This window comes from Anopheles coustani, chromosome 3, assembly GCF_943734705.1.
Source record: "Anopheles coustani chromosome 3, idAnoCousDA_361_x.2, whole genome shotgun sequence".
In the NCBI taxonomy this organism is placed as follows: Eukaryota; Metazoa; Arthropoda; class Insecta; order Diptera; family Culicidae; genus Anopheles; species Anopheles coustani.
The window spans coordinates 88,688,512-88,707,844 of record NC_071288.1 but is presented as its reverse complement, the minus strand read 5'-3'; the positions used below and the strand labels follow the sequence as shown (position 1 = coordinate 88,707,844).

General features: G+C 40.5%; 1 protein-coding gene across 1 annotated transcript in view; it reads right to left on the bottom strand.

Annotated features, from left to right (window-relative positions):
* Positions 1–19,333, bottom strand: part of LOC131259001 (F-box/LRR-repeat protein 16) — a 33,814-nt gene that overhangs the window by 2,359 nt on the left and 12,122 nt on the right. The window contains exons 2-4 of the mRNA XM_058260409.1: positions 4,443–4,616; positions 4,232–4,349; positions 2,292–2,487 (exon numbers count right to left, since the gene is read on the bottom strand). Of these exons, the coding sequence (XP_058116392.1) occupies positions 2,292–2,487; positions 4,232–4,349; positions 4,443–4,616 (488 nt within the window). The remainder of the gene's footprint in view (positions 1–2,291; positions 2,488–4,231; positions 4,350–4,442; positions 4,617–19,333) is intronic.

Genomic DNA, 19,333 nt, shown 5'->3' with positions numbered 1-19,333 from the left:
TTTCCAATCTTCTTCATCTTGTGTCTTAATTTTCTCCTCCTCCTCCTCCTCCTTTCGCGGGTATCGCTTGGAGAAGACAATGCAAATGGCAGTATCCTGATGGAGTGATTATGTTTCAAATTAAAATTAATTGTTCCACGCCGACGGTAGGGCCGATTTTAGAACGTCGTTCGATGCGGAAAACAAACAGCTCCGAGCGTGGGAGCGTAGACAAGCAAGCAAGTAACCGACCGGAGGAAAGATGGTGTTCTACGGAATTTGTCCGGCACCTTGCGCCAACGCTGGCACGGACGTCGTTTAGTGTGGCCTTACGGGGAGCTTTTGGACGGTGGAGAATGGATGGACGTAATTGTTAAAGATCTAATTATGCTGATGCTGTTGCGATGTTTAATGGTCGGGGGTTTGTTTTTTTGTGTGTAAAGGATGACGAATGATGTACCCACTAGGGACAGTATTATTCATGCTGACAGACGACAAAGTTCATAGCGATTGAAAATAAAAAATACTTTATGATGATGAAATCAAGCAGAGGATTTTTTTTCGATCCTATAAATCATTAAATACAAATTTAAGTGCCTTTATGATTGCTAATATTGATAAAATTGACACACGATTTATGAATTGCTACATCAAATTTAAACGATGGCAGACATTAAAATTAAAGTTAATTTACGTATAGCAGAACCTGACAGATATGAATATCAGTTCATACTATTACATCACTTTCACTTCAATAAAAAAAAAGAATGAAGAAGATAAATAAAATAAAAAGAAGAAGAAAACTTCACTTCAATAAATAATGGCAAAGGAATGAGGATAATAAAATGAAACCATCGACTTTATTCCCTTTTTCTCCCTTTCCTACCATGAAGTGTTCTACTTGTCTCGCAAGAAACATTTACAAACGATGTTACGCCATATCTTTTCCATACCGATGCATCATCAGCTGCGCAGTAAAGCAATTTGCATCGTTTTGGAAAAAATATGGGATGCACATGCACCGATACGTAGCATCCCGTTACGGTTTTCCGGTCTCTTATTCCAGTCACCCATTGAAAGCATTTTCCCATCCGTCAATCAATCAATCAAACAAGCGTTTGAAGTCTCCCCCAAAAGGGAAAACTTTGTCCTTGCCTGTGGTGGTACTTGCCACCGGCAGTAATCGTACATGCACACTGATGAAGGGACAAAAAATGGGCCTTCCACCAGCCCATTCCTTTCATTTACCGTTGCTGCCGCTTGAAAGGATTTATGTTGAACCTGTCAGCAACTTGACAGCAAAAGTGTCCTAATAAATATTTTTAAACACTACATCACGTGGGAAAAGAGTTTTTAATTTGACTCAACTTCTGTAAAGTTAGGTTCCATTTGCAATACAAAATCTTTGTTGTCCTTATTTCGACACACTTCCCAACGTCTGCTGTTGACGGAAAAGGTGGGTTGTAACCTTTCCCGAATGAAAGCTTTTTCGTTATTTTGAGTGGATGTTAAACAGTTTCCCACACTGCTGTAAAATGTTGGCGTGTGGGTGAGACTTAATGTTTTGTATTTTTTTTTTATTTTGGTTTCCAATATTTCACCATGGCAATCTTCAAAATGACAGCCATGTCGGGTGCAATGATTGAGAAAATTGACATACGTGTCGAAATATTACCAATCCAAAATGGGATGAATTGATCGAACGGTTGAATCGAAAAGGTGGGGGGACACAAACATCTATCTTTATTCCATCATCCTACAGAAATGATATAAGATTTTCTGTGATTTGCAATGAACACAGTGGGATGAGGAATTTAAATGTATGCAAAGTATTATTCGTTGAACACGTGTGGGATGATTGAAACAACATTTTATTGCATTTTGAGAACTACTTTTCACATTTTAGCATACGGATTAGACCTTTATGCTACTAAAAAAGTATTGCTGAAGGACATTACAACACTTTTGCCCTTTAGAAAAGGTCGCAAATGGCGTCACCGATTCGACAGTGTATAATTTTCTCCTGCAACTTTTTATCGGACTCGTTTACGACAGTCGTCAAAACGATATCGGAGAGAAAGTCGTCGCTTACAGCGCTGAAATCGGTCGTTTAACTTTTAATGATGCTGCCAGCATTTGCTATCATTGATTTGCGAGAGCCACCAGGCGGCTCCATCGACCCAAAAAAAAAAAAACGGCAAATGATGGAGGCGCCTGGTGCCGCAGCCGGTCGTTATGGTAGAAACAAAACGAGAACGAACTCTTCCCTTTAAAGAGGATGAGCAAAAGCAAACGAAAAATACAACACTCACCGATCGAGCGTCAGCTCCTCCAGTTGATTCAGATCACAGGCAATGTATTCGAGGGCGGCATCCGTAATTCGCGGACACCAGGACAGATCGAGTGCCCTCAGCTTCTGCAGGTTTTCCGCAATCAGTTCCACGCCGTCGTCCGTCACCTTGCTGCAGCCGGACAGTGAAAGCACGGTTAAGTGCGGCAGCGAGTGTACTGAAACAGAATGAACGAGAGACACAAAACGGAGAGAATGTTAAAGCATAGGGGGAAGAAAAAAACATCGGAAAAGAACAGGAAAAGGAGGAAAATGGGCCCACGAAGAATACTTCCGGTGATTATAGCACAAACGGGAGTGCTGAAAGAGAAACGACACTAATGTTGGGTAAATGTTTGCTAACGGCAGCAATTTAAGAGCCGCAAAAAAAAAAACCATGGCAGGTTCGTCGATTTCATGTGCTTTCGGTTTGTGTGTGTGTGGGTTCGGTGGTAGGTCAATATTGATCTACTTCAAAACAATTTCCAAATCAATCACTGGACGTTTTCAGGAACAAGCATATATATTCTACGTTAGCAAATATTCGCCCTTGTTGTCGTTTCGTATTATTAGTGGTATTGTGAAATTGGTAAGGTCGAGTTTATGTCTCTGATTTATCTTCCCTTAGATTATTGTTTGAACAGTTATATCTACATCGATGTTTCAGTGTACACTGATGATATCACTTCCCACTAGAACTTCCTTCACTTGCTTTCGCAATATAAACGCTTTTATGTTTTTTTTTAACGCGACATATATATAGTTTGAGTTTCCTTAGCTATACTCTTGTTAGACGAGGGTTTTCAATGCCATGCCTAGAAATTTATCGTTTAAATGGGCACTGACAGGGCGTTAGACATACAATTTCCAGACCACAGCAGAAAGACGGAAAGCATGTGAGGTTCCGTTTTTCAGGAAGGAATTTTCCTATCAAACGCGATTTGACGATAAATTTCTAAGCACATATGACAGTAAAAAAACCACATCTAATAAATAACGGAATCCCTTTCACTTAAAGTCATTTGATTTATTTGTGCTTTTGCGCTATTGAATAAAATAAAAATAAAATCTTGTTTTGTGTGTGAATCACCAATATCCAATTGGTGCTGGAATTGGAAAACCAATGCTTAAAAGATGCATATAAAATATTAATAAATAATTTAATTTCGGTAACGCAAAAACAAATACGAAACACAGCAAACCAATATCAATTCTAGGAAGATCCATTTCATTGCATCAAGCAGAAGCCACAAGCAAATGATAAACCATCCGGAAACATTGCTGCGTGGCCATTATTCCAATTGGGGTTTTCAGAGAACCGCGAGCACGTTGAAATATCTTTCGAGGAATGAAGCACAGAGCGATCCGAAAGAAACCAATTTGAAGCGGAACATTGGCCAATTTTTTTTTTCCGAAGTCAGAAGGTTAACGATATTCTATGAAACATATCAATTGTAAGAATTTTGTGGAACTTATCACTTGGTTGGTTTTCTTTGAAAGTCTTTTTAACAGTATTTTCTTTAGGAGGAACATAAATACATAATTTTTGTATTCATCATTTCTACTCTATTTTTCTTTCATTTCATTTAATTTAATTTATCATTATCATCTACTCAATGTACTGTTTACGAAACATTACAATCATGAAAACCTTCACGAAGTTGCTCGAGCAAATTGTTCGACTCGCACATGCGTCGCTTTAGCGAACGGAAACTGTCCACATTGGCTTTTCTTTCACATGGTCGCACAGAACCACTTAGGAGTTGGCAAAATAAGACCGTTGCTGGTAGTTCGGTAAAAACTTTTGGGATTTCCCCCCGCACCGAAGGACCGAACCTCCGTTATCGGAGGTGCTTTTTGGTGCCTCGCCAACCAGTTTCTTGCTGTCACCATCGTTTATCGAATCGACCCTGTACTACTCACCAATATTGACGACACCATGGTTGGTAAGCTCCCAGCAGGACTGCAACCGGAGAATGCTCAGGCTGTGGCTCTGCTTCGGCGAAAAGTACCCTAGCGCTGCGTCCGTCACGTGGTAGGCCTGGTTGGGAAAGAAAAAGCAAAAAGGTCGAACGAGGGATGGTTTCAAAGATTGGGACTCGGACTCGGGCGAAGGCGCCACCGCAGCACTTACCTGCAGCGAAAATTCATACAGTGAAGGCAACAGTTGTGCGACGGCCCCGACCGCCTCGTCGGCCACGTTGATGCAGTCCGCCAGCGAAAGTGACACTATCCGGGGCGTCAGGCAGGCCCAGAGGCCAGCCTCGGTAATCTCATTACATCCTGCCAGCTCCAGCTCGAACAGTGACTAGAGGGGGAGGAAAGAAAAGAACACACACACGCACGTCAGTTACGGCCGGTCAAGTTTGGTTCGCCACCATCGAGGCAGCCAAATATTTTTAGCACAAGAAAAAGTCGCCCACATGCCTGGTTTTGTCTGGCACGGGCTTACATGCTGTTTAATCTTTCTTGTCCACGCGGGCAACCGATGGTTCTGTTCTCCGTTCACTTATTCCGGTCGGAACTTGGGCGTATCGGTAGAAAAAGGTCAACCACTGGAGATTAGGAGGCAAATTGAAATGGAACATCGTAAGCCGCGCGGATCAACGAGCAGCGTGTGGAACCCTTGTTTACAATCGAAGTGGATTAAAAACAAACTAATTGCGGTCCGAAGAATGGTTTTTCGCCTGAAGCAATGTGTAATGTTTTGGGTCAAATTGAATAAGCGTCAAATTGGTTGGATTATGGTTTCAGCTGATTGCACAACTCACTTTCATTCCCCTACGTTTTAGTATGAATAACGGTATAGAAAACTGAGCAAGTATTCGAATATCTATCATCGATGATAGGTTGTAATATAAATATTAAAGGATAAATTCTAAATTATATAAAATATCTGATCTTAAAACGACTCCAAATTGTATCCCTGGTTTGGTGGAGTCCAACTTAAGATGGAAGGATCGGTGGAAGGAGCAAAGTTTGGCGAGCAAATGTGAGTGATTTTATGTTTATTATAAATTACTTTAACGTTATTTTCAGAAATTATATTAAAGACCAAAAACCGGGAGTCGTCAATTTGACGGTAATGTTTCTTTCATTAAACTCTCGGGCGTGGAAAAATATGTTATTATACAAATACCACTTATCTTTGAATGCAAAAATCATCAAAAACTATTTTTCAATGTTTTCGGTTCAAAAACTACATGATTTTTATAGGGAAAAGAATATACTTACTCTAATAGTTGAAGGATATTCTTCTCTTTTAATAGTTTGGTTTAGTTGTAGAATATCTTTTTCTGCTTCATCTAATTTTGATTCCGGAAAGATGATCAACTCCATAGGATGTAAAGACAAATATACTAGTTCCTGAATTTTCTGCCCATTTTTATCGAAATAAGCTTGTACAACTGAGTAAAACTGTTTGTTTTCTCCTTTATTAGAGAATTAGCACACCACACCTGTGCACAGGTAACATGCAAACATTTCTAGCCGGTTAAAACTAACGGTCTGACGAAAGCAGCTGGAAAGCATTCCCGGGAAAAAAAGTGCGTACCATAATTTACATTTTCGGTGTTTTCTCGGGCGCACCGAAAAAGAGATTCACGGTACGGCAGATTATTAATAGCCACCCCACGCTAATGCCTCATGATTATTAATGTTGCCGAAGCCATTGTTGACCGGCTGGCAGCTGCAAACCTTCCCTGGGCAGCCCTGGAGCCACCGCACTCGGACGGCGTCGCACTGCAACGGATTTCTGCAAATTGACGCAAAATTTCGTCGACCAATATTGGCTTTTTACCGCAGCCATAATTTGCATCGATGGTAGAGATTTTACATCGATTTGGGCTCCCCCTTAGCTCTCGTTTGGAAAGTGAATTTCCCTTTTGCAGTCGATTATCTTTTCGACGGCCATTACTGGATAGATAAGAGCGAAAGTAAAGCTCATTAAAAATATTTCAAATGGTTAACTGTAACATTTGCCCTTCGTTAAAAAGAGGATTCGTCCGAAAGTCTCGCTCCGATTCGACCTCGCAAAGGCAGCCTTGTCGTGCAACGTTCGGGGATTTTCTGATCGCATTCATTCGAAAGCATAATGCTGCTGTCATCATCATCGGTGCGCAAAAATGGAAATGAAAAACTTGTGTATTTAAACAACGCAAAACGGGATGAATAATTTGTGTCTCTTCTTGAGGGTGTCGTCGGAAAGGTAGGAAATGGCAACGAATGGGAATTTGTGTGGGTGTTTGCTGTTCACAAAAAGCAACATTTCACCAACTCCATATTTCTACTCCTTTGCATACGGATTGTTTACACTCTGCTTGTTTTACACCGAATGTTTGTCACGACATAAAGTGAAAAAGGGCTTTCCCTTAGGGTACGTGATTCTTGGAAATCAAAAGCTGCTGCGAAAGGTTTAATTAAAAAGGATTTTACCGAGCAACATAGCGGCGATTAATTTGGCGTAAGCATACCAACGCTGTTCGAGCTGTTCAATAAATTATGCTTAAATGGGCAAATAAATTAAATTACCGATGAGAAGATGCTCACTCATGTCGCAACTGGCGAATTTGGTTTGCATTAATTTATAACGTCCTTTTTAAAACGCCCCCCGACCTCTGACTGGGACTCCTTCATACGCTGGACCCTCCTGATGGAAGTGTTTCCAACATGGCCATTATCATTCGCCACTTCATGTGGTCGTTCGTGGATTATTCTCGTCGTGTTACTACCACCCCCACCACATTAGTTTCCTCGGTCGGTTATCGTTTTATTTAGTGTCATCCGACAACTTCACTGAGAGTCGCAAAAGGATGCGACGGACATCACTGATCCGGCAGCCCGTGTCCCGAGAATGTGTGTTTGAAAAAGCAATTAAGACTCAACATGATGTGAACAAGTGGACGGAGAAAATAAAACCAACCACACGAGCACAACAGCGAGCGAGCGTATGTTACAGTGGCGAATGGGGCGGGAAACGGTAGGACAGGTGATCATTAGACGATCGATTGTGTCACTGCATGTCAAAGTTGTCCTTCGAGATGAGATGACGATGAGGTTCTCGTGGAAGTGGGAGAGAGAAAGTGTTGGATGAACACACAACCGTACCGGGACGCTTGCGAGGGACAGCCTCGCTAGAGCAAACATCATAAACGTCAGCATCGTTTGACAGGACAGCCTTTACTAAACCACCGGGACGTAGTAAATACCGGTAGGTCAGTGGTTCTCAAACTAGATTTTTCTGAATCACACTGTTTTTGAACATGTATGTACTCGAAGTTCAGTATATTTTCCTCATTGAATTTAGAAAAATAAGAAAAATAATATTCATCACAAGGATAGTTTCATAATATTACGTCCTCAACGATATATTTTTCAAATGCATAGATTTGGCTGTCTTCAGCTTTAACGTTTGTTAAGATTGTACAAGTTTGCAAGATACCGTACCGATATTTTTTACCACAATAAGAATACCCTGTTTGTTTCATCCAATATCAATTCATATTGTATTATGTCAAATACATATAACGAAATCTAAAAAAAATCCAATGAAAGAGAAGAATAATGATGTGGTGGGAGCAATTTTATGTTTGTTTTGTTTGTTTTTTTTTTCACTCTATACCAAATGTTTTATAGGCTGTTGAAATATCCTACTGTTAAACTGTAATTAAAAATAAGTAGCTGAGCTATTCGGACTACTTTGAGAACCACTACGATAGGATGGCGCTTTATAAACATTCCGCATTCCACCGGAACGAGTGTATGGTTGTTCAAGGTTATCTTTATAGGATTCAAGCCTTTCATCGTATGATCAAATGATGACCATTCTCACAATCTCCGCTGACCACTTCCAAGTTCGGTTGGTTTTATGATACAAACTGGGTAAATGAATCGATACTCAGCGCTCAACCAAAAAGATTTATCACGACACGTCAGCCCGTACGCTCGTTAGAGAGTTTTAGATGAGAAATCCAAACATCTAACACACTTCATATGTAGCGCGGTCAAGAAGGGTGGGAAAATGAAGCAGGAGAACTAGAAAACACACTCGAACTGAACTCAACCCCACCACCACCCAGCAAGTTCGAGGGTGATGGTGGGGGTGCCGTTTTTATTATCTAACAGTTTGGCAGCCGCCACCACTTCCTACTTTGCGAGCTAAAGTTAAACGCACCGCGGGTGAGTAAATTCTTCGCATACCGAGGCGTATACGACAATCGGCCTGCACTCACCACTTTACGAACGTGAACGCCGGGCGGCGTTTTATACTTTGCTTTTGCGGGGTTTCGCTCGATTTTCCCGCGCTCACAGGACGATGGGGCGGCAAATGGTGTGAGTGGTGTGTGTACCGAGCGACAGAGCCGACGAATTAAATCGTCTTCACCTCTCCCGGCTTGGAATGGCTGTAGGCGTGCCGGGGGCGGTTATTTATAAGCAGCGCAATGTGTGTGAACACACTTTTTTTTTCTATCACGATCAGCTGATTGACCTAGGAGCAGGAAAACAACCATTTCCGAACCTCTCAGCTGGGTTCGAAAAATCGTCCACTGAAACTGTGGTATGGCGTATTCGTTTTCTAACTTTGCTATCCATCTCAGGCAACTCATCAACAATTCCGGCAGTAGTTTGATCGAAAAACTTTTCTCATACCCTGTTCGGAAAAAAGACTAACTTTATGGAGGATTGCTGTTTAATTGGCAGTGGGTCGATCTTCGTGAATCCTGTAGAACTATCCTTTGGATCTTTGTAAAATATGAAAAATAAACCTAGGGTCAAACTGACTTTGGATGACTTTTGATTGGAAATGATAAAAGAGAAAGAGAGAGAGAGAATTTAACCACACCATTAATACAAATCAACATCATGCCGTTTGGAGCTAAAACAGGATGTTTCTCAACGAAAAATATTGTCGATTGTTTATATTTTGATTAATAATTTATGCATTGGAGATAGAAAACATCAGTTCAGCTATCAGTTTAGCTTTCTTCAAGTTTAATCTTCTTTTCTTATTTTTCTAAATTCTTTTTTCTAAGTTTATTTAACTGGTTTAACTTTAATTGTTTGTATTTTGACTAATAATTTTATCATTGGAGATTGAAAACATCGGTTCAGCTATCAGTTTAACTTTCTTCAAGTTTAATTTCTTTTTCCTGAATATATTTAACTGGTTTACATCTTCTTCTTCTTCTTCTTCTTGGCGTAACGACCTCTTGGTCATGCCTGCCCGTTAAGGGCTTACGAGACTTGTTTCCCTGTTGTACGTGGATAGTCAGCCCTCTCGTACAGGGGAGGGTCCGGTCTCGGTTGGGATTCGAACCCTTGCCGTCGAGGTGCTGAGCCTCGGCGCTCATGGGCCGATTTCCTAACCGGCGCTACCGCTCGGCTGTCGCGGACCCCCTACTGGTTTACATACAACTATTAAATGTCCTTCTTATGTTACTAACGTTGAACTCATCGCGGTCCCTATTTTAAATTGTATGTTAATTCCCTGTTCAGTTTATTAGGATTAACCAAACATTAAAATTAACGTTAAAAGCTACAACACCGCATTCAATATAAGATAAAATTGCTATCATAACCAGAACAGTAAACCAATATCATTACTCCATAATTCAGCTGTTGAAAACACAGTGATGCTCCTACACTGAGTAGCCTCAGCAGCAGCAGCGGTAGGATACTCCAAAGTTAGTGGTTTCGATAAATTCATTAGCACACTGCAGCACCTAATTAACGCTGCAGCATGTTCGAAAGTAGCATTATTAATTTGATTACTTTTCCGTACGCACTCCCGCACTTCCCATCTGGCACAAGTGGCCTCGACAGGGGCAGGGAAAAGTGGTGCAACATTTCCCGGGGAAACTTCCCCATCGCGAGAAACATGCCACAAAACCGTATCACAAACTTTGAATCAATCTTCTTTCCCAGGTCCAACCTTGCCTCGCGTCGTTCGCCATTTCGTTCGGGGCGCTAATAATGCACGCCATAATTTATGCCGGTGATGAATATCTACTCCATAACGCCAGCTCCAGGCAGCAGCACCACGGGGGAGGACACTCGAGGGGAAACACACACACACACACACACACACACCTAGTGTACTTAGGTATGGCGGTGTATTCATGTTCGTGACGGGTTGAAAATAGCAACCGATCGAACGTACCGAAACCATCGCGGAAATTCGATACCGCTAAATCTTTTGGCGAGTGGAAAATTCTTCACCCACCCACCGGGCGGGGGGGAAAGGCACACCGAGTCTTTTGATGATGATTGGCCACGGGCCGGAAATGGGTGTAAATGGGTTTCCCAACTCATCGTGCTTAATGCGTCGCCATAGTTCGGCTCAAAAGGGTGAAAGGAAAAGCTGTTTGCAAAGGTAGATGGAAAACACTCACCAACCCGGGCGTGCAAAATCGTGGAATGTTGCAGGCATTGCAAGCGTTTCTTTTGCCCTTGAAACGACATTTGTAACGAACCGTTACACCGGAATGCTGGTGACAGGTTTTGCAAAACCTCGGTCCCGGAACTTGGCAGCCCACAAAGGCTTATCCGGCTTCGTTTTTCTTTTTTGTTAGTCCCTCATTCTTTTCCTGTTGATCAAAGCCGCCAAATGGGACTGGAGTGGGGTAGCTGGATCCCGGGCCGCTGAAACCCTTTTTTCCATGGTCAATTATGCTTGACAGAATGACATGCGGAAAGCATGTTCAAACATATATCCAACTGTCACCTTCAGTAGGCCGTTTGCGTTGTCCTGTGTGTTGTAAAGGAGGCCTTGACATTTTTTTTTAAAGAGGAAAATGAGAAAAGGACCACGTTAAACCGGGTTCGTGTATGACCATGAAAGCATGGCGCATGGAAAGGTCGGTCAGTGACACACCGTTTCGCACGGTGGTTGCACACTTCACATCGGCCTGGACATACGCAGGCCCTAAAGTGGCCCAAAGGATGTAATTAAATCGAAGGACTCAAGCCCCTACCGTCATCAACCGATGCTTGGCATGGCATGGCAAAGGGTACGATGACCCTCGGCGCAGTGGCATGCCGGCACGGAGTTATTTGGAACATCGCAGATAAGAATGTGTTGTTCAACCGCAACTGCTCTCTGGCACACTTATGTGCAGTTGCTGGTGCTGGCGTCAGTGGCGAAGGGCGATTACTATTCCACTCGGGAACTCCGCGCGTGTGAGGCGGGTATTGATTTCCACATTTCCCATCACGTGACGGGTCGGAGCGTAGGGTTTGCGTGTGTCCTATCGCCAAATAATGTTCGCTTCCTATGGATGTTTCAGCTCTTATGTTATTCGGAAACCGTTGTACTGGGAGCTGCAGGAATGTTTGAAGTAACATGAGGAGAAAAACATCAATTTTCTTGTAGTAGATGGAAGAAAACTGCACCAAACTTTTAACATCTCTTCGATCAAGTACAAGTATAAAACAAAAAAAATATTAAAAGTTTGCAAATTGTTATTGTTTTCCATACGTAGAGCTACTTATAAAGATTTAAAACTTATTGAAAATCTATAATGCCTATGCAATGCGTAACCAACATTACATAAAAATGTATTTTGTTGCTAGTATTTTTAAATACCGATAGTTAAATAGATCAACAATTAATCATTTGTGAGTTATTCACACAGATCAAAACTAAGTTGCATCAATATAGTTTGCCCAGTAACAAATGTAATAATCTTTGCAAGCTTTAGTGTTTTGTCTAACTTTTATTTTGATGCATTCTGATCTAAGTGGATATTTTAGTTACTGAATTAAAAGGAATATGAATTCAATTCTTTTCATTATTTTTTAACTAATAAAGTAAAGTAGATGTTGCATCTCTCCTTTACCATGATATTTCAACATTTGTTATAGCTTAAACTGAGATAATAAAGTCTCACATGATTCCAGACCTAACTTTCTTTATCTTGTTCTCTCTGTTAACTCTGTTCTACTGTAAAGCCGGGAAATTCTTACAGGATGAAAAGGCATCACTTACAAACGTATTCCATCAGTTTACATATTTTATAATTTAATTTTCTAACTAAGAAACATGCCGGTGTATTTTACCCCACTCGCTCATCTTGTCCCACTTTCAATTCAAGAACTCTCCCATCCAAGGACTACGTGTTCATAAAAAGTCGACCATCCGCAGACTTGGTGCTTCGGTTTCACTTAGGACCTTCTCGGAAACAGCATCAATACGCTGTAAAGAATTTTCATTCAAAACGAAACGCAAAGGCTTCCCGGAATACATTTTCCAATGCCACGCGTACGCTTTTAACGACAACCCGAGCACGGATCGCCTCGCACAATTGTGGCACATCCTCCCGTGAGCTGTTGCTTTCCCGCTGGACTTTGGCCAATTTCTTTCCTGCTGGACACAATGGATACCCAAGCACATTGTCGCGGTTGTCGGGAAACGGCACTTGGAAAGTCGGGACACAAAGAGACTCGAGAAGGATACGAAATCATAAAACTTGCAAAACTAACACTGCAGTACCCAACGCCCAACATCGCATTATACCGCATTCCGCCAAAGGGAGGAGAAAACGTTTGCTTTCTCTCTTTCTGTCTCTCAAAGTCTTCTCTTTCCGGAAAAAGGGTTTGAAGCGGAAGATGGATGGCTGTAACGCTGCCAGAAAGCAAGTGCGGAAAACAATGCAGCTGGTTCCAGGAAGAAAGGTTCCGGATGGAGCAAAGTTCCGATGAACTGCAACTACCGGAACCGTGCCGTCGTTTCCCTTCCAGTGGAAAACACAATCGAAATGGCTATGGCGCAAGTGGAAGTCGTTCGTATTTTTTTTTTCTACTCTCAAACCAATTTAACCAACAAGAGCACAATCTGTACATACAAACAAGTTATAGTGCAGTAACTGCTGTTAAAGTGCTGCGATAACGAAGCGCAAATACGTTGCATAATTAAAGCTATTAACTTAATGAAATGTTGCACCAACGAGCCAAAGCTCTCTTGCTTTTTCCTTCTTTGCCAGCATTCCGTAGCCGAAGCGAAACAAATTGTATCTATCGGGATCTATTTTTAAAGCGAAAGATGAAAAAGGGGTTTGCAGTAAATCATGCCAACTTAATCGTTTCGCGGAACATTTTATTAGTGCCGTTTTATTTTAAGATGGATTAATGAAACGTGTTTAATTGTTGTTTATGTCACGTTCGTTAACGCAACAAATCATTATGGATTTTCTAGTTAAAATCCGTTACGGAATTATTCCGAACTGCTACCTATGATTTATTGGAAATTTGCATAAACAGCGTGATAATTTATGGAACAAAGTATAAATACATTGGAAGAAATCCAGATAGGAAACTGCCCATTTTTTCTCATTCTGTTATCTACCATGTTTAAATTTAAAAGCATGTTTCATCTTTCATACACTTTTTAACACGTTGACTGGCAAGCGTTTTTAGCACATTTTTTTAGTACAATCTTTTTTTTTAATAAAATGAGTTTATAACATTTATTAACACGTTGACTGCCAAGCGATTTTAGAACACTTCTTTAGTAAAATATTTCTTAATCAAATTCAGTAATAACATTTGTTAAGCCGACGATTTTCGAAGGCCAAGCAAGGACTTCCAAAAGAACTTGTTTTTAATACTACTATAGTTTTCACTTTGCATTTCATTTATTTATGAGTCCAAAAAAGGAACTTCTTAGAACTAATTGCTAAACCGATGGTTTTTGAAGCAAAAGCAAAGACTTAGCATCCCAAAGAATTAATATTAAATATTACTATAATTTGTATGTTGTATTTTCATTCATTTATGGGACAAAAACTTTTTAGAACTAATGACAGCAGGCTATCAAACATGAAAGCCATGGCAGTCAACGTGTTAAAAAAGTATTATTTTGTTAACTAAAATAATTTATAGCAACATTACATAAAATTCTGTAAACAATTTGTTAGGTGAAGGGTTACATAAAACATGTAGAAATGACTTGAAATATCAGTTCAATCATCATCATTATGTTTGTTCTTTTTGCACATATTATTTTCCAATGAGTTCTCAGAAAGAAGGTTGTTTTTTCTGGCTATCGTTGTACTTCACCTCGAATGGTGTGGGTTTTCCGTGTGTGTATTTTTAAAATTGTTTCATAAAAAGTTTACGATAATTAAACTACTTGCTGTTAGGAAAACATCCAGCCGCATGTCAACGGGCGGCGGGCGGAAATAAAGTTTTCCTTCCCCATTTCCTCCCGTTCCCGTTGAAGAGCGGTTGCGTTTTCCCCCGGCAGCTGCACTCGTTATTTATGGATGCTTGCCAAAACCTCATCTCCGGCCCGGGTTGTTGTTGTTGGTTGGTGTGCGCTTGGGATATGGAAGTAGCAACAACACACAAAAACCACCGGTTCCATTAACGGACGGAAAAAGGTGCGTCGGTTAACCGTTGACCGCAGTAGCTTCTTCCGTTTGTTTGTTTACCGGGCAGGTCAGCTGACTAAACCTCCAGGCAAGGACCGCACTGGGACGGCACCCTTTACAGGTTGGTTAGTAGTTTCTGCCTGTCGGTAAATATCGGAGCATCCTGTGCGATAAACATGTTGGATTAACACACCTAGAATACAAACTCCGCTGGGGATAAACATCCAGTGTAGCAAGTAAAAGTCAGCATAGCTTCGGTCACCCGCCTTGAGAAGGTAAGCAATCTCCGTCCATCACCATCCAGCATCTTCCTGTCTAAGTTCATGACAAATATATGCACGTAACCGCAGCTAGTTCCCTTCTGCTGGTTCTCAACAACGCAAGCCGGTTTCGGTTTTTGCCTATAGCTATTGTTTGCTTTTACATACTGGTCTTCGAACGTGCCGGGATACATTACTCCATTTAACCGTCGGCCTCCCGCCCGCACTATTCTACGCCATTGCGAATACACCAGACACAATGGCGCCACGTACTCGAGCACGCCTCGGAAAAATAAACCCGCAGCTCTTTGCCAAGCGTGCCCATCCTTTGCCAGGTAGCGGGAAAAACCCCTTCAGTTCAAACAGCCTCTCGAGCTCAGCCTCAACTCGTGCGTTCCTTCTTTACGCCGCCGCCAGCATGAAGTGACCACAGCCACACACACACTTCAGCATGTGGTGAGGTGTTCCTCTATGCTGTTGTCGTAGCGTCGCAGGTGATGTTGCGGTCCTTCGTGCTATCAGCAAACGGCAAACGCAAGCCCAAGACGAAAGATAACGTCTTGTTTGCTAACAAAAGCGTCAAAAGAACAAAAAAGAAAAGGAACAACTGCAAGTGATGCGCTATTCTTTCGAACAGTTTTCCCCGATCGATACAGCACTACGGTGATAGCATCAGAGTTGTTCCACGTGAGCAAGCAATAACCTAAATTTAAACTTTTTGCCAGCCAGATGCATAATAGAAATACCATTTGCCTTTTCCTAATAATGGTGAAAGAGAAATTGGAAATAGTAAAAAAGAAATCGCTTGGGAAAAGTACAAGCGTATAAGATCATTTTCTCCATTCAAGCCTCTCTTTCTCTCTTTTTCTTTCTCTTAGAATGGCTACGAAATGGCAACTTTTTATTGAGTTTAGTTATGAAGTGGAACTGCATATCGACTCTGTATCGAAACGCGTCTCTTATTGTATATAATTCCCCATAAGCGAGCAAGAAACAATGGTACTTTTAAGATGTCTTAGATAATAAAAAAATTAAAATAAAACCAAATCGTATCATCATTTTGTTGTCAGTGTCAGATTCCTTGTGTCGTTTTTAAAAGTATAATAAATAAATTTTCTATAACCATCTTTGAAACTTAAATACTTTTTTGATGCACTTAACACGTTTACTGCCAAGCGTTTTTAGCACACTTTGTTAGAGCAAACTTTTTTAATAAAATTTGCTTAAAACATTTATTGAACCAGCGATTTTTGAAGGCTAGGCTAAAAACTTAGCTTCTCAAAGAATTGACATAAAATATTACTATAATTTTTATGTTGCATTTTCATTTATTTATGGATAAGAAACTTTTTAGAAATTTTTAGAACTATCACCCACTTTTGGGTGATATGGCAGTCAACATGCTAGTAAACTGAAAACATCCAGTAGTCTTAAAACATTCATATCAAATTCACAATTAATCACTCTGCCTTATCAAACTTCCGATGAATTTGTTTGCTTTGATTCTTCCAATAATATTCTTCTGAACAATGTTATCACTTCACTATAGTGAATTTGTGTAGAAAGCTTTCTGATCTGTTAGACCGGAGTAACTATCTTTTAACTAGAATTTTGATCACGAAAAACTTAACGTTATGAAAATAAATTTGATACACGTTTTAGCAGATGCAAAATGCGGATGTTCTATTCCAACACAGTGAAAAATGATGCGGTTTTAGAAATTCCACTTTTAATACCAATTACGAAACTGAACTGTATCACTTTACTAAAACTAAATGGTCGAGACAGGAAATTGTCCCGCTTTGATGGAAATGGAACCTTGACGCTGCACTGAAACCGACGGCAGGCAGACTGTCACTCTAGATTTCATCCCGACGTCATAGTTTCCGCGATGGCAATTTCTGGCTGGAGGATGCAATAAAAGGACAAAAAGAGCAGCACACTCTTTGCATGCTACCGGTCTAATCAGTGCTCGTTTAATTTTCCTTTTACCAACCACTCCCTCGGGCGGAAGTGCACGGAATGGTTCATAATGTCAGCTGCAGTGAAGCTGGCGTAATGTCGGAGAACATTTTGCATGCATCTAATTAAATCGGTTCCAAAGCGGTTCGGTGGCTACTTAGCGTTGGGGGGCGCTGGAGCGAAGGCGCTAAAAATAGCTATCATTGGTTGGATCGATTAAATTACAACACCATGGACCCATCGGAAGCATCGTTCGGTTACAAGTGAGGGTGTTTTCCTTTTATTTCCATCATGGATGGTTGGTTCTAGTGCATGTTACCGTGTTATAGAAAGATTTATTCAAAATGAGCTTATTCTATGTCGAACGAGGATTTATAAAGTATCTAGCTTTGCTTCTAACGGTTTGATATTTATTGATCGAATTGTTAGTTATCTAAGGCATGTGTTAACATCCTTTAAGGTCAATTATACTTACACCTGTTCAACAAATGTATGAGTAGTAATATACATATTACTTTTATTATCCATATTTACCCGTCTCAGTTATTGGAAAAAATAACAGTAACACGTAACACAAAATATATCTCATTTTATCAGTCGATTCAAACGTACTTCGGAAGCCGCAGCGACTTCTTTCTCAGGGGAGAAATATGCCTTGCGAATTGCAAATTATTTTTTAAATTTTTTATCACGCCTACAAACGCGTAGGCTCCATGCTGCCGTGACCGAGAATGGCTTCACTTACTGACGTTCCAAGAGTGGAATGGGCCCTACGTGGGTGTAAGTCTGCGAACTGCAGAATGTCCCACCCCTCGACTGGCTCAACGATACTTGTTAAAAATTCATCGTTCAATGCACCCGAGCCCGAAGAAGCAAAGAAGCCTACGGGCGAGCAGAATAAGGACGCGGAACGTTTACAGGATGGCAGGAAATCAATTTTCTTTTCAGTTTCCATTCGAGAAAAGAAGGGGAGGTTTACCTTGTACACACATCCCTTCAAAGGACTCCTGGGTATTATTCCGTATGGGATGGCCCGGATGAGGCACAAAAATAACAACAATTTCGTGTGCGTTTCGTTCCACAATTCAATCGAATCATATTCCAACTCAACATGGTCATTATGTACCAACCGAGCAAGTAGGTGGTTTCGCAACATGCAGTATGACCTCATTTACATTATGAACGCTCGCTCGGAGCGGCACCACACGGTAGCATAATTTACACCATCGTTAAACGACTTCAACGTCCACTCGGAAGCGAGTCGCTGTTTCGGGCAACGCATTTACTCTGTCTTGAACGAATGGCCATTGCGGCACGCGATAATGCGTGACGGTGACAGCAGTTGTGGCTTTTGCTGCATCCGGCCATCATCAATCATTGCGTGTGAAAGAGTTGTAGGGACGGGAAGTGGATGATACTTTATTTTTGCTTAGAAAGCGTGTGTGTTTGCAACCGACATTATATAATTATTTACCAACGAGAAAAGGGAAGCAACGTTGAGCAACTTATGCTGCAAAACATGTGTCTTTTGTGTTGTGTAATCAACAGATGGTTTTCTAGAAACTAATCATTGTTAAATGAAAGACTTTTATAAAATATATGCTTAAGATGCAAGAAGAATAAATAAACCTCTTTCAACCATTGTTGTACACCAATAAAGATTTTTTTGTAATCGTATTTACACTCACAGGGGCCCTAAGCGCTAAAATGAAAGGGGCCCCTTTGCATATGCATTTCAATAAAATCAATGTTAGGTATTGCTTTTATCCAATAATCAATGAGTTTACTGGTTGACTTCTCAATGTTTGATTTTATCGATCTTGTTTAACAATACTTATTCAATAGTTAAAGTAGGAAAATTATGTAATTTAATTCTTCCCATTAAAATCCGTATGAAATATTAATTTGAACCCGCACTTCGTTGTACAAAGACTAACGATTTAGTTAAAATGGTATACAGGATATGTTCAGTATGTTTAGTATTTCATCGTATTATTTTAATAATATTTTATATTATAGGATGCTTGATATTTAAAAAATATTGTTGTTTTGATGCAAATACATGCTTGTTTCCAATTGATAAACTATAAAACATTTGTCTTCTGTTGCTCTTCAACTCTGATTATATACCGGACCATCCTTTCATTATTTCGTTATGGTTCTTAGCAATAATTTTTATAGGATACAGTAATTACTCTTTATTGTAATATTGACCCTATTCCAACCTGTAATTCTATAGAATATTTGTTTAAATATAAATTTTGAAAACTAGACCCTTTGAAGGTTCGGGGCCCCCCGCGGCCGCTCAGTCCGCGCACCGTTAAATCCACCACTGCGTATTTGGTATTAAATATTCAGCAAATAATATTTCAACAGAAGTCTGTATTACAGATCGGTAAAATTAAAATTCCTTAAAACCATTTTCCAAGAACGAG